The sequence below is a fragment of the Haemaphysalis longicornis genome, unplaced genomic scaffold (genome assembly GCF_048455015.1).
Source record: "Haemaphysalis longicornis isolate Haplotype H1 unplaced genomic scaffold, Haemaphysalis longicornis Haplotype H1 scaffold_8, whole genome shotgun sequence".
Lineage (NCBI taxonomy): Eukaryota > Metazoa > Arthropoda > Arachnida > Ixodida > Ixodidae > Haemaphysalis > Haemaphysalis longicornis.
The window spans coordinates 166,747,294-166,761,357 of record NW_027526445.1 but is presented as its reverse complement, the minus strand read 5'-3'; the positions used below and the strand labels follow the sequence as shown (position 1 = coordinate 166,761,357).

The following is a 14,064-nucleotide window of genomic DNA, read 5'->3' as shown; positions in this document are numbered from 1 at the left end:
ACGGAGCCGTTGCCGAACGTAGCCAACATGCGGCGAGCATGTGTTCAAAAATCATTTGAGCAGCTTGTGATTGTCGACGGTTTTGTTTGCAAGCTGTTTGCGCCGTGCTGATGCTGAGTAAATCAGCTTTACTGAAGATTCATGGAGCCTATTACCGGGCCAACTGTTCCAAAGCGAAAGATTATCTCAGGTACGCGTAACGGAAGTCCTCCGATCCTAAAGTTGACCAGTGGGCATCCAACTATTTTCTTTTGACGCAAACGCAGATGAAGAAAAGGTTAAGAGATGCAAAGTGGATGACATGGACTCTTCAACGAAGAACACGCCATGTTCACCGTCGCCGCGCCCCGTGATATCGGACGAATACCTGAGGGATGTGGTTACAGGTATGGTCTTCGAAATCCTGCTGCCACGTTGGTATACCGCCGCGTTCAAGGGTGTACTACAGCGATCAATTGATCATGTGCGTAAGACGGTTTCATCGCCTGAGCTTAGCTGACTATGTACTGGTATCGTACTCCGTCGCGTTCATTTGGATCCGATTGCTTCGTGCTGGAATGCGTCAGGGACGAGCTGTTGCGACGACATTGAATGAGAAGAAACATTTTCTCTTGTGCGTGCGTTCATGCGCGCAAATATCAAATCTGATGCCATCACCAGGTACGAGTTAAAATCTATTTGACTTCCAAAAAAAAAAAAAAAGCGTGTGAGGGATTTATTGACGCAAGTGCACCTGGTGTTGTTGGGCATACCATAAGAGAGAGCAGGTTTATTTTTCGTTCCTTTTTGCTGGGTATTGAAACAAATTATTCTCTTTGACCTTATGCAGTCCTTCCTTTTCAGTACCTGTGTACGTTGGAAAGATAACTGACCGAAAGCAGGTGTCACGGCTTGTAAAGTAAGTGGTCTTGCCAAATGCCCCGGCATCCTAACTTACACGTTCTATTTTTTCCTAGGTGGCTTTCCGAGGCAATGCCCATAAAAGATCAGCAGCACCTTAAGCGAGTGCGAAGCACTGCAGAAGGTACGACTGTCCATAAGTGGTGAAATTCCGATCACCCTCAACACGCAACTTGTGGTGACATTGCTTCCAGGTATGCAGGTAATACTCCGTCCACGCCGTGTAGGCGACGGTGACCGTGTGAAGACTCTTGGAGATCTGTTGGGAGCCTACCCTACGGCACACACGGAAGGCCTGTCGGAGGACGTGGTGGAAGTTCACGTTCCTCAACACGCGCCGCTGACGAGGTCGCAGTTCGAGTCATCCAACTGCCTGTGGCCAACACAGTTCCACGAAGATAAATTGTATGAACTGAGCAGTTGTGCTTGTTCGGCACTGCACGCATTCCGAACATTTTTTTTTTCTATTGCAGAATCACTAGGTTACTGAACGGCACCTTTTTCTCGGCCGAAGAGAGAAGTGACATGGGACGGTACATGACGTCAGCCATTGAGGCTGCCCGGGTATCCCAGGTAATGACCTCTAAGTGGATTAACGGGCGACGGAGTGTATTGCTCAGTGTTTCGTTTCTGGTTAAGACAGGTGTTGGAGTGGCAGTCGTTAACCCGGCCTCGTCATCGATGTTGGTCGTCGCAACCAGGGACAAGACACACCCGTTGAAGCATGCTGTCATGGTGGCGGTGGACATGGTGGCCAGGCATCAAGGTGGCGGAGCATGGCCGCTGTCTTCTGAAAGTGAGTTCTGTACATTTGACTAGATAAAGGGGCCATGAAGACGAAATACAAGTTGCGTTCCTTATTAAAAAAGTGGTTTGTCCTGACAACGATGATGACAATTTTATCGCAAGCTTCCTACAAATAATGGAGGAGTAAGGGAAAACATTTGAAGCAGTGGGGGCTTCCTAGACACTTTCCAGCAACTTTTCTATGACGTCACAGAATATAGTTTGTGCAAATGGCGGCTGCTGAACTGACCCATCGCCAACATACGTGACTGGACTTGTAGTTGGGTCTCTAGTCCCATTTGATCGTATCACTTGAATGCTAACAGGCTGTTAACTCGCTGAAAATTGTTGTTAGGGTTGGCTTGCATGACGTCGCTTGGGCCCATAGCAAGTCGCTGTAGCGCAAACTTTGAAAGTTTTTTATACTTATTGCGTTTTTTTAACCCGAAGTGTTTTATTCCCGGATACACCAAGATTTCCCTGACGTCATATCTGTCATGGAAGTGACACCAGTACAGCAAAGCAAGTGGCCTGTAAAGGGTGCACCCCTGCACACAGGGTCTTGTTGCAGGGAAGCAACCTTTAGTACTGAAGAGTGTTAGATAGTGTTAGAATGTGAGGGTATCCATCCAAATCTACATGAAGGGAATATTGGGCTTTCAGAAGCCCTAGGATTTAAGGGTATCACAAAGGAAGTTAACTTCGAGGCTGTCGAGGGGACGAAAAGAAGATTAGAATGCTGGTGGACGAAAAGCAGAGAGGGGAATATTGCCTAGGACAGTTACCACCTGTAACAGGGAGAAAAAAGTATTACGGGCCTAATAAGCTTTAGTGCCTGCCCTAAGCAGCGCTAGTATTAAACGAAGAGTGTCAAACATGATTATATTAGTCCTTTTTGGTAAGATTACATGTCATCACCCCGCTTCAAAGGGGAGACCAATAGCAATCATCATCATCAGTACGTTATACTTAGGGTTGTTTGTTTTTGGGTTTTATATTTTAACACGAAAGTGTGTTATGCCGCGATACCCCACGATTTCACCGACGTCATATCCATCACTGAAATGACGTCAGTACACCTTTGCCGAAGCGACCCGCCAGCAAGACGTCGCTCGCCAAGCACACCCACAAGACAGCCGCCGACCCGCAAATCATGCTCAGCTGCAAATTTTAGCCAAGCAGTGTCCCCAGTGGGGGACACAGTAGGTCAGAGTCTGTTAAAAGGAACCGTGAAGACAGCACACAACCGTGCTTCATTCAAAAAATTGCCGTGCCTGTATAGCGGATATGTCAAGCTTAAACGAACAATTCCACTAGGCTCCAAGGCATTTTCGCCACTCTCACTGAATGTCACCAAAGGTGGAAACCTGTACAGATTGAGCATCCAACATGGTGCAGTGCAACAAAAAAGCACCAATTCTACATGCATGTCTTCATGAGGAAACCTGCGTCCATGTTCAAAAGACTGACTCTAAGATGCACCACATGCTTCAAGACATTGAATCCCTATGGCCAATGGGAGGAGACAACTGGGCGCCTTTTCTTCCCTTATCCCTTTGCAACATGCATTAGGATGTAGCTGTCAGAAAAATTTGAAACTGCCTGCGTATGCTTTTGACAGCCAAAATTTCACTTAAAAACCATAAACAATTTCATCTCGCGAGTAGTTAATAAATTAGGTTGTGTCCTAATCGTAAACACGCCATTATAAACATGACTACTGTTTGCTAGCCATTGCTACAATAGAAAACATACACACATTATTGTAATCTGTAGCCCTTATATATTAGGGTAACAACAACTTCAGTTTTGCTTTAATAAACGTTTTAACTAGACAGAAAAGGTAACACCAAGGACACCTACTTGACACGTCGTAGAACGCCGAGGCGTCCATCTTGCTCTCTTGTTTTGGTAAAGCATTTGACTCAGCATTCACGAAATGGCAACACCGTTCCATAGAACGGGAAATGCAAATGCTGGCCGAGCAATTCAAGTGGGGATGACGACGATTGCAACTCGACAAAATGCCCTTAAAGGTCGCGTGCATAGTTGTGCATGCCGTGTCGCAAAGAGCAGGTTTGAATTCATGTTGCAGGCCTGGCTAGGTGCTAGCATTGAAATTCGTGTCCGTGTCCGGGACTTGCTGGCACGCTGAGCTCTGTGTTTTTTGCTGTGGTTCCAATGTGGCAGAAAAGTTAATGGATCTTGTAAGCAAATGTACGTGTTAATCAATAAATGCCAGCTTTTTGCCAAGTTCACAATAAATGTGTACAATAGACAGCCCAATTTTAAGCAAAGCAAGGGCATACGCTGTCTTCGAGGTTGCTTCAAAAGGTTGCAATTTCCTCAGAGAAGCATTTTTGCCCTTGTTTGCAGACGATCTGTGCAATGTCAGCCTGGAAGATCAACAAGTGGACAAGAAGATGCCTTACCTTTGCACGGGCTACGATTTCTACATCACCCACGAACCATGCACAATGTAAGTCCCGTGTCATTTGCGTACAGAAATACTGGCATGTTGTGCTCTGAGGGTGAACCTGGCAGTTAAAACTAACCGACTACAACAAAGTCAAAACGAAAGTCACTTTGTGGCTACCTTGTGTAGTTTTCATGTTATGAATGCATCCTACTAATTGGTTCACCCATAATTAAAGAACTAATAAAGCTTGAATTTCTTCAAATTGTTGTGGTGCTGTCTTCATAAAGGTGTGTATTGTGCACAATAAAGCTGTTTGTTATTTTTTGTAGCCTCAGTAAATATCAACAAAAGTGGCATAGCATTCTATGCCATATCCAACGAGTAAAAAAAAACGTGTTTGCTCAAAATCTGTGTGTGCTTTTCAAATTTAGTTACAGCTTCAAAGCAGAGAAAGAACTATCGAACAGCTTTATTGCACACAATATAGCTTTGTGAACACAGTGGCGCAACAATTTGAATGAACTCGATTCATTAGATTGGTAATTATGGGATGAACCAATTGGTAGGGCGTATTCATAACTTGAAAACTGCACAGGATAGCCACCAAATGATTTTGTCATAGTCAACTGTACTTGTGCACCGATTTTCGTTAGGCTTAGTGCATAGTTTAAAGTGTTGTACTTGCTGTGTCCCCCACCTAATTAAACAACACCCACATACTTTTTTTTTTTTTTTAAATTTATCTTCCCCTTAGGTGTGCGATGGCTCTGGTCCACTCAAGAGTGCGCAGAGTCTTCTATGGCTGCCCAACCCCCCATGGTGCTCTAGGGTCGAGTCAAAAGCTGCACATTCAGCCAGGCCTGAACCACCACTTCCAAGTTTGGTCTGGACTCTTGGAAGAAAAATGCTCCGCTCTTTTCAAAGACCGCAAGACCATGGGTGACCTGCCCCATCAGGCGTGACTGGGACTCTTGAGCCAAGGATGCCGCTGCACATTTTTCCCTACGCATTAAACGACAACGCCGGTTGTTTCTTGTTAAGTTTGGCTTTTATTTCTCACAAGACAAGAAGTTTTCCCTTCGAGTCCCGTAGCATTTTTAAGTAGAACTCGACATGTACATTTTACAAAAGCACAAAGTTGTTCTTCAAAGTGAAGCCATTCTCCACGCTTCCGAAGTGGAGGGAAGAGAAATAAACAAACGTACTTTCACTGAACGTTTTCTTCACAACACCGTACCACGGCTATATTATTTCATAACCTCTCGGAAGCTGAAACACTCGTCTATCTATACACATTTTCAGAGCAATGCGGCAATAAAAGTTGCACCAACCCCTCATTACAACTGACTGCAACGTGTCGGTTTCGTCGACCGACACATTTACATTTGTACCGCCACGCTCCACCTCCACGACTGGTAAACGTCCGCCAGGATTTAGTTGCCCTTATTAGCTCTCGAAAACTTGCTACACTCAGAAATGACAGTGTCAGTGCGTTTGTGGCAACTTGTGCGAAAAACAAGGCACTGCTTTTGTGAGTATAGTCTTACGTAATATGTATACACATATATAAGATATAAAATATGTACCTATGGTGACAGACGGCTGTAAACTATACACAGGGTGCTTGTACGCAGAAACCTGGACTTGTCATGACTTGGTCACTCGACACTTTACGTCGTTTGAGGGGTAAAAAAAAACAACAAAAAACAAGCAGTGATGACTGTCCTCACAGAAAATAGCAGCCTTTGCACCACAAAGAGAACCCAAGTCTTGAGCGACTTCTCGACGCTACCGTGGCCTTCTTGCACCACATCACAAACAAAATACGGTCACAAAATTCAAAACTGTGGGGAAAAAAAGGGGGCTGGAAACAGACTGCTACGTGAAACAAAAACAAGCACGTGTCTGACTCGACATTGGAACAACGTAAAAATTATTAGCGCCACACTCGACACGTGTGGATTGTACCTGTTGCACCGTAGTTAATGCAAGAGTCCTTGTAGCCAAGGAAATAAACATTCATATAAAAAACAAAATAGCTACCAAAAAAACGAAAACTTCTGAAAGTTTCACTCAGCGGCTGTCCGTACGGTAAAAGAAAACAGCCTAGGTACCCTGGCAGAACAGATAAAAGAAACAAAAATTGCACAGTGGTAAGTTAAAGAGCTGCGGTGTTTGGGCACTTTGTCCTTAGTAGTAAGAGTATAATCCCTGCACGGCAGTGTAGCCACTTGGAGGTTGGTGCATCCCTTTCCTTTTGTCACCCCTCGCTCCTCAGTTTTTCAAGAAACGAGGCAACCGAAAACGTTGCCCCGCGCACGCGACTGGCAGCGATTGTGCGAGCTTTGGTGGCTCATCGCTTTCGGAAGAGCGAGAGCACGCCCTTCTTGCGGTCGCGTGACTTCTTGTCGCCGTAGTCGCCCTCCGAAGAGCCTTCCGACGAGGGCACCCTCTGGTGGCGGTTGTCCAGGGTTGCCGAGTAGTGCTGCATGTTGCCCGCCAAATTTGGCGGGGGATTCCCGCTGCCCGGGAGGGATGCGTGTCTGGCAACTGTGGCGCCCGACGGGGTGTCTCCACGCGCATGCGGCGGTTTCTGCGAGTTGTGGGGGAGAGAACGGGATTGACTTTAGCGTTCAACAGGTGCAGATTTCGTGAAAAGTACTGGCAACATCGGTTAATAAAGTAAATTTGAAATGAATTAAATATGGCTTCATTTGAAGGGAGAAAAAATAAGAATAAAACACCGCAATGGCAAGTAGCTCCTATGTGTCTAAAAAAGGCATTCAAAGTTTGCGCTCCTTGCAAAATTGGAACAAACCCAGAAATGTAAGCCCAATGAGGTCCAATCAAGGCCTTTTAGCACAATTTTTTGCGAGCTGTATAAAAACGCTTGAACATTCTTTTTTTGTGCACAACAGCTCGGTGCTTTTAGCAACACGTGAAGATAGTGAGCGAAGATTTACACGCGTTAAGTGTAGGAAGGATGATCAGGAACTTCTGCTCAAGATTGCATGGCACTAGACGTGAATTGCAGACAAACTGGGGGTAAATGGATGAATCCCTTCCCACGTAAAGTTGAACGCAGAACAGCAGAAAAGTTTGGCTGGCAAGGAGTTTGAATAAATACTTACCGTGGTGGCAGTTCATTCTTTTGCTGGGCAAGAAAGGTAAATTTACTCAGAAAGATACTGTTTGGATGCTGGTTTGATGCAATATATTTTCCAAGTTCCTTTGAGTTTGTTTTTAAACTGACTGCACTGTTTGACCGCTCTACTCAATTACCTACAACTTAGCTAACAGACTGTTGTATTAAAATTGTGAGCCATATAAGGTACAAAAAGCTTGAACTTGCTTAGACTTGCCCCCAACTATGTTACATCAGTGACTGCCCATGGCTTTTATGGTGGAAAATTGTGCACGGCAGGATTACATACCTCCCTGTACTGGACTTCGTCATCTCCCCGTGCTTTGCTGTAACCTGGGGAAAAAAAAAAGAAAGAGGACAAGAATAACAAAATGAGACACACTTTGCAGTAAGCCAGCACTTTGGCAAGGAAAACGCTAGTTACGGGATACATCAAGCGATCAGCTGTGAAAGGAAAGCTGGCAGTCTTACTGTGAACTGCATAACCAGGCAGCATTGAGAGCAACGATGGAACAAAATGAAGGCGAGCATCTCAGCTGACTGCCCTTCTGTAACTTTGGGGCTTAGTCATCTGGAGCTGCATAGTAGCACTTTTCGCTTGCTGCAAGGTAAGCTCATACTTGTCCTATTCCTCCTACCTGTCAAGTCGCAAAGAAGCAAGTACAGGGGAACAATAGCATGTTACACTGCATTCATGCCAACACTTGGACAAGACAGAGAAGGTGAGAAAGAAGTCAACTGATGACCTAGTTGAATCAACTTGAAGTGGCAGTGTAATGAATTCCTGTCTGTGGTTTTTTGGAAACACTGCACTTCAAAACTGTGAAAAATGGGAGGGGATGCATCATCACACCTCTCCTCCACTCCTGGTCGCCGTCCGAGAGCGTCCCTGCGATGTCGGAGTCCGAATCGTCCGGTCGACGGGGCTTTGGCGGGGGCTGGCTTGGCAGAGGCGGAGCCACGTACGTCGGGGGAGAGTCTGCAAGGCGGATGACAGTCCATCGGGTCAGTCATCCGTCTACCACCAGGTAAATACAGGTAACAGCTTTTGTGCCATTATGCACAGTCTTCGCTTTAACAAGACCTTGAAATAATGATCTCTCGAGTGAGACTGAGATGTTTCACACAAGGAGCCTGGCAGAAGCACCTTTTTTTTTTTTTCTTATTGTCACAAAACTTTGACAGACTTCCCAAACGAGCTCCCTTACAAAGTTCTCCAATACAATGGAGCCAGTACTGAGTGCCGATTCCTGCCCACTGCCCCACTGCTCCACAAAACATATAGAACTTGAAACAGGTACAGCCCGCTTTTATCATCGCCAGACCAGTTATTAAGTTCAGTTGCTGCTTCACTCTGTGAGCACACTGTGAATGCACGAAGGACAGTGCTATGAAGGAGGGATGCTGGCTTGCCTTCGAGACCACTGGAGCTGTATCCATCGGCCGAGGTTCGGTTCCCGCTTGGCGGCGTGCCAATCATGGATGATGGCCGGCTACCGTAACCGTTGTGTGCGCTTTTGGGCGAGTAGCCATCCACCACCACAGACGACCTGTTGGCCACCTCTTCGGCTAGGAGGTTGCCTGTTCGCACACAGGGTCATTATCAGGCATTGCTGGCAGGTAATGGTTAGTACACACACAAAACAAGAAATACAGTCGAACCACACAATAAAGAATCTGCCGGGGAAAGCAAAAAAAAATTGGCTTTTGTAGGAAGCTCGTTGCCGCGAGAATGAAACATAAACAACAAAAAAATCGCCCGCAAACCAAAAATCGGTTATGTTACTTTGCAAGCCTTACCTGGCAGCAACTTCACAGCTCAGCTTACACTACAAGAAGGGCTACATAGCTAGTCTTGCAGGACTAAGAATGACCACGTTGTGTAAAATGCATCCAAAACATCCTTTGGGTTCGCCTTCTCCACACGTTTCTCTCCCTGGCCCTCGGCAACAAGTATGTCCAAGCATGCAAGCAAAGTCCACCTTGTTCTCTCTACAAACTTTGCTAGACAGCGGCACCTCGTTGCCCCAATGTCACTCACAAAACTAAGGTAAGCACCGCTTTGTTGACGTGCAGAAAGGCCGCAGCCATCACTGTTTTGCTTTGCACACTTGCGCCATTAAAGAGTGGCATCCTTGCTTTTTAAAATGGAAGTGAGCGAGCTGTAGGCAGTTCCAAACTCGTTGGCACTGTCCTCCCTTCCTCCACTTGGGCCACTGACTTGGGCAATGATGACTGCCTTATCTTGTAGCGACAAAAACTTCCGCTTTTAATTGAGACCAAACATTCTGATCACTGCAAACACAATGAACGCATGCACGCACACTGCTCAGCGGTAGCCGACTAGCATAACCCAGGCCAAAGCCACGCTGTGAGTCGCCATGTGTCGCCCCCTGGTGGTGTCATTGCGAGATTGCCTCCACGGCTGACGGTTGCAGTCTTTTATGTCAACAAATATGGCAGTAGCCATGTAAGCGCGCTGTGGCAGAAGTTTACGCACTCCGAGTTAAAAAAAAATGCATTTGAGCACTTTTTGGACACTGTTAGCGTCAAATTGGTAGGTAAGATGCCGACCGGACTTGCAGCGAATTTCATTAACGTGGGATTGCTCAGCAAAAACATTTCGGTGCCGCAAGATATGAAATACAAGTTCAGAATCTGGACACCTTGTTTGCAAAGACGCTGTTCAACAGATGACTAACTAAACAAAACAATTAATGCGTCAAAATGCCGTAAATCATGATTTGAGTTTAGAATCTAGATAGTTCGTTTTTAAAAATGTTATTCAACGAGAAAAAACAATCCTAGTTGAAACACAATTTGTCAAAAACATGGCGGATAGTCCTCTTACCTTGGTTCGCTTATTAGCACTTGCCTTAAGCAACTGCACAAGCACAAATATAGACTCACACACTGCAGGCTGCTATTGGAAAACAAAAATCTCGCACTACATGCATTCACATCACAATAAACTACACAAAAGCAGGCAAAGTAACGATAAAAGGGAGAGCTACATTTTGACGATGACACAAACAAACTGTGCACAAGTGCAGGACTGGCTCAAATTAGGCCGGGGTTGGAAGCAGTGGTAGATGCAGAGGTGGCAACGTAGAAGCGTGAGCAGCTCGGCAATCGCTTGCTGGCGAGCAGTGCACGATTTCCGTTTTCACGCACAGACCTCGTTAAATTCAGACCAACACAACCAACTAGCTTGTTGGATTCGGGACAACAGGTTTGGGCTTTTTTTTGGGTTCGGGCCTACCATGACACTAGGATCCCTATCGGGTACGCAACAAAAGGACCTAGGTTTTTACAGCCAGATACAGCATGCAATGTACCCCAAGTTTCATTGTTTGAGATTTTCAGGCAGATTTGACATCTCCTGGTAAAGTAGTAGTGCAGGGTACTACAATCACAGTAAGGTTCACTTAGTTCAATCTTTGCAACTTTTAGTTCCTTCTCTTGAAGAATCTACCACGCAACTAAAGAAGACTAACTACAGCATTAGTTAAGCTTTCTGTTTTGATATAGAAATTTTAAAGCAAGTTGCTGGCACCAAGCAACCCACCAACATGCTTCTTGACCACAGATCAGTGGCTCTCAAGCATAAATGGGTTTGGGACTCTTTGCAGACGAGCAAGAACAATAGGGGACACTGTCCTACAGGCAACAGGGGATGTTGACTTGTAACCACAAGCAAGACAGTCTTGCACTGAAATCTTGCTTACGGTATTTGCACCTCAGCCATGCTTGCCTTTTCAGCACAGCTTTCACAACATGCAGAAAACATAACGTAATAAAGCTCGCTATGAAAAAGAGGTGGCTCGTTTACCCTGAACACATATCTGAGCTGCAAACTCAAGGGGAAAAAATTTAGATCAGATTATGGGGTTTAATGTGCCGCCGTTACACCAAGGCTATGAGGCACGCTGTAGTCGAGGGCTCCGGATTAATTTTGACCTCCCGGGGATCTTGAACGCGCGCCGAAATCTCGACACGAGCATTTTCACTTTTCGCCTCCATTTGAAAAGCAGCCATTGCAGCTGGAATCAAACTCATGTACTTGGGCGCAGCAGCATAATGCCTTAGCCACTGAGCCACCAAGGCAGGTTGAAAAAATTTGCACTAACTTAAGAACCAGCAGGGAAGTCTCTTAAGTATACATTTTTAAGGCTAAATCATTTTAGGGCTTAGCAAAAATTTTTGTTGTTGGATGACAGTTTTTTTTAGAGTTAACTGTAAAGAGAATGCATGCCTTGTGGCACAGCCAACTTTTGCACTGCCGCCTGCCATATATTGATAGAAAGGTCCTTCTTGCATAGTAATGCCTCTGTGAATCCTTTCAAATTCCTCTGCCGACCTATGCGGTCTGCCTGAGAATTATGATCCACTAATTCAAGCCATCAAAAAGAGCTCCTAACTTAGACAGTGAATCAAACCCGACCCAGCAAACGCTCCCCCAAGGGGAACCATCATCCATACCAGCGTGGGAGCCGCCTCGCAACGGCAGCATGCCGGCGTACGACGGTGGTGGCGGGATCGCAGCACCGTGCGTCGACTGCTGAAACATCTGAATCTTGCTCTTGACTGACGAGCCGGCCGCACCGTCCGGAACGTCGGTCGACGACATGCGGATGGACGAGTTTCTCGGCGGAATTGGTGGCTTCTCCCTCTCAACCCTTGGTGCCAACGGTGGCGGTGGAGCCGCCGACACCCCTGCCACACCGCTCGTCGTTCCTTGCGGGTGCGACGACACCATGGGATGCCTCATTTCCGGCGACGAGCAAGGACTCGGCGTGGTGGACTGGTCCCGTCTTCGCCTGTCCGCTAGCGGTGTTCCGCTGGTGTCACTGTCGGCTGACGACGGCGGCCGGTACGACACATTCGGAGCTGGTTGTTGGAACGCCACCGTTGCGACGCCGACAAAAAAATTCCAGCAGAGAAAGGGAGAGAAAGAGGTTGACAGGAGTCAGCAAGGGCAACGCTCAACGCGGCGAGACAAGCTGTCGCTGCATGAGCCACACCACACGGGGGAGTGTTCGAGATGACCAGGCGATGAGACAGAGAAGGTTTCCGCTTCGAGATGGTGAGGAGAAGCCCAGTCAAGACGGAGGAGGAGGCACATGCAGCACACGCTGGAACAGCCTCCCGGTCGCATTCCAAAGAGAGAACTCGCCGCCGACACCAAGATGGAGAGAAAACAAAAGCTGCAGAGCGTCGAGAGTGCGTTTGGGTTCACTGCGATTCCGGGCATGCACTCGCATTGAAGCGGTGCAAAGGCAAGACGCCTGGGAGGAGAGGGCACAGCAACCTCGACGCAGCCAATGGAAATTCCGCACCTTGCCGTTTCGTCGAAAGCAGTGCATCGTTAAAGCCGCAGTGAAAGCTGTGAGTGTGTGAAGCATGTTACGAGACGCAGAGGCCCCTCGTAGTGTGACCAAGTGCACAGATTTGGGGGGCACAAAGCATTTTTCCCATCACCATGAAAAGCAGCAGGGTGGTAAAGCCTCTCAACAGCACCAAAGGGCTGTTTCACTTCGCCAGTTCGATTGTATTTAGCGAGTCAATCTCAAAACAACAGGCTGTTTCATGTTACCTGAAGGCAGCATCGTTGGATTCGGGGGCACTGTCACTTCGGTTTTTTAAAAAGCCTTTTTGGTGAGAGTGAAGCCTTGAAGGCCAGCAGAAAGCGAGACTACTGTCTCACATTCTCCTTGGGTATCCTGATGCTGCATTCAGGAACTGAACAGAGTATACCGCATTTATTTAAATATAAGGCAAGGTTTTTTTTTTCCAAAATTCGTACTCTTGAAGTCATACCCCGCCTTATATTCGAAGCTCACTATATATATTTTCTTGAATCTCCAAACTGCACCTACGCCTTATAATTGAATAAATACAGTACTTTCACTTCTCATCAATGTCTTTCAGATGTGTAGTAGGCCCTCAAAGCTGAGAACAACAGCATTGGAAATGGCCTCCGGAATTATTACCCATAGTGTGCGCAAAGGGTGAGGAAACGTAGCGGCCACGTGCAAGAAGGGGTCGGGACAAGCAAGCAAGCACAGGCAGCAGGCAACTGGTAGCAGAGTGGACAATGTGCACGGGGGGATGTCACAAAAGTCTAAGCTACCACAAGGACGCGACAATTTCCCCCCACCCCCGGACACTCACCCGACGCGTTGAGGCTCGTGCCGAGGCCGGTGCTCTTGCGCGCCTCGTCGTAGCTGAGCAGCTGCAGGCTCGGGGGGAGGGCGGCGTGGAAGGAGATCTTGTTGACCCAGTCGCTCATGGACGTCTCGTTGTTGGCCACGAACAGGAACTCGACGCCGTCGGCCAGCCGCAGCCGGAAGGCGTGCTTCTTCTTGGTGTAGTTGCTTGCCTTGGAGCACTGCGCCTGCAGCAGGCTGATCGGGGGCTGCGCTGCGTTGCTCTCCACGAACGCCTCCTTGTCCTGGAAGAGGAAGAGGGGGACCAATCGAGCTTAGCACCTTGGGCTGGGAAGATTGCTCATGAGTGTACTTTCTCTGGCTCACCCTGCTAATCAGAATGAGTACCGGCAGTAAGTGTGAGTACTGGTGGGTGCAAGTACCAGTAGGTGTGAGTGCCAGTAAGCACCAGTGAGTGAGTGCCAGTAAGCGAGTACCAGTGAGCACCAGTAAATGTGAGTGCCCATGAGTGTGAGTCAGTATAAATGTACTAGCAAGTGTCCAGACTCGCTGCCAGTGAAAGCCAGAATGAGCTCTCACTCACTCACTGGCATGTAGTACCATATTTACTCAAATATAACGCGCACCTTTCTTCCGGAAAAATA

General features: G+C 47.1%; 2 protein-coding genes across 2 annotated transcripts in view; one reads left to right on the top strand and one right to left on the bottom strand.

Annotated features, from left to right (window-relative positions):
• The first annotated feature begins 4 nt into the window (after positions 1–4).
• On the top strand, positions 5–5,297 carry LOC144148815 (putative inactive tRNA-specific adenosine deaminase-like protein 3). The gene is made up of 9 exons (XM_077680334.1): positions 5–190; positions 267–386; positions 844–898; positions 957–1,024; positions 1,095–1,305; positions 1,374–1,473; positions 1,540–1,696; positions 4,063–4,165; positions 4,860–5,297. The coding sequence occupies exons 1-9, from the start codon at positions 142–144 to the stop codon at positions 5,065–5,067; spliced, it is 1,071 nt and encodes a 356-aa protein (XP_077536460.1). The 5' UTR covers positions 5–141; the 3' UTR covers positions 5,068–5,297.
• Positions 5,132–14,064, bottom strand: part of Kst (spectrin beta chain, non-erythrocytic 5 kst) — a 189,259-nt gene continuing 180,326 nt past the window's right edge. Inside the window, exons 75-80 of the mRNA XM_077680340.1 lie at positions 13,425–13,704; positions 11,733–12,140; positions 8,664–8,831; positions 8,104–8,229; positions 7,540–7,583; positions 5,132–6,698 (exon numbers count right to left, since the gene is read on the bottom strand). Coding sequence (XP_077536466.1) covers positions 6,459–6,698; positions 7,540–7,583; positions 8,104–8,229; positions 8,664–8,831; positions 11,733–12,140; positions 13,425–13,704 — 1,266 coding nt within the window. The 3' untranslated portion in view covers positions 5,132–6,458. The remainder of the gene's footprint in view (positions 6,699–7,539; positions 7,584–8,103; positions 8,230–8,663; positions 8,832–11,732; positions 12,141–13,424; positions 13,705–14,064) is intronic.

What these genes read in the sequence shown, in the direction of transcription:
- LOC144148815 (XM_077680334.1), top strand. Translation starts at nt 142, where the DNA reads ATGGAGCCTATTACCGGGCCAACTGTTCCAAAGCGAAAGATTATCTCA. An exon ending in CCTGAGGGATGTGGTTACAG is followed by an intron (nt 387 to 843) that starts GTATGGTCTTCG and finishes CTTCCTTTTCAG; the next exon opens with TACCTGTGTACGTTGGAAAG. An exon ending in AGTGCGAAGCACTGCAGAAG is followed by an intron (nt 1,025 to 1,094) that starts GTACGACTGTCC and finishes CATTGCTTCCAG; the next exon opens with GTATGCAGGTAATACTCCGT.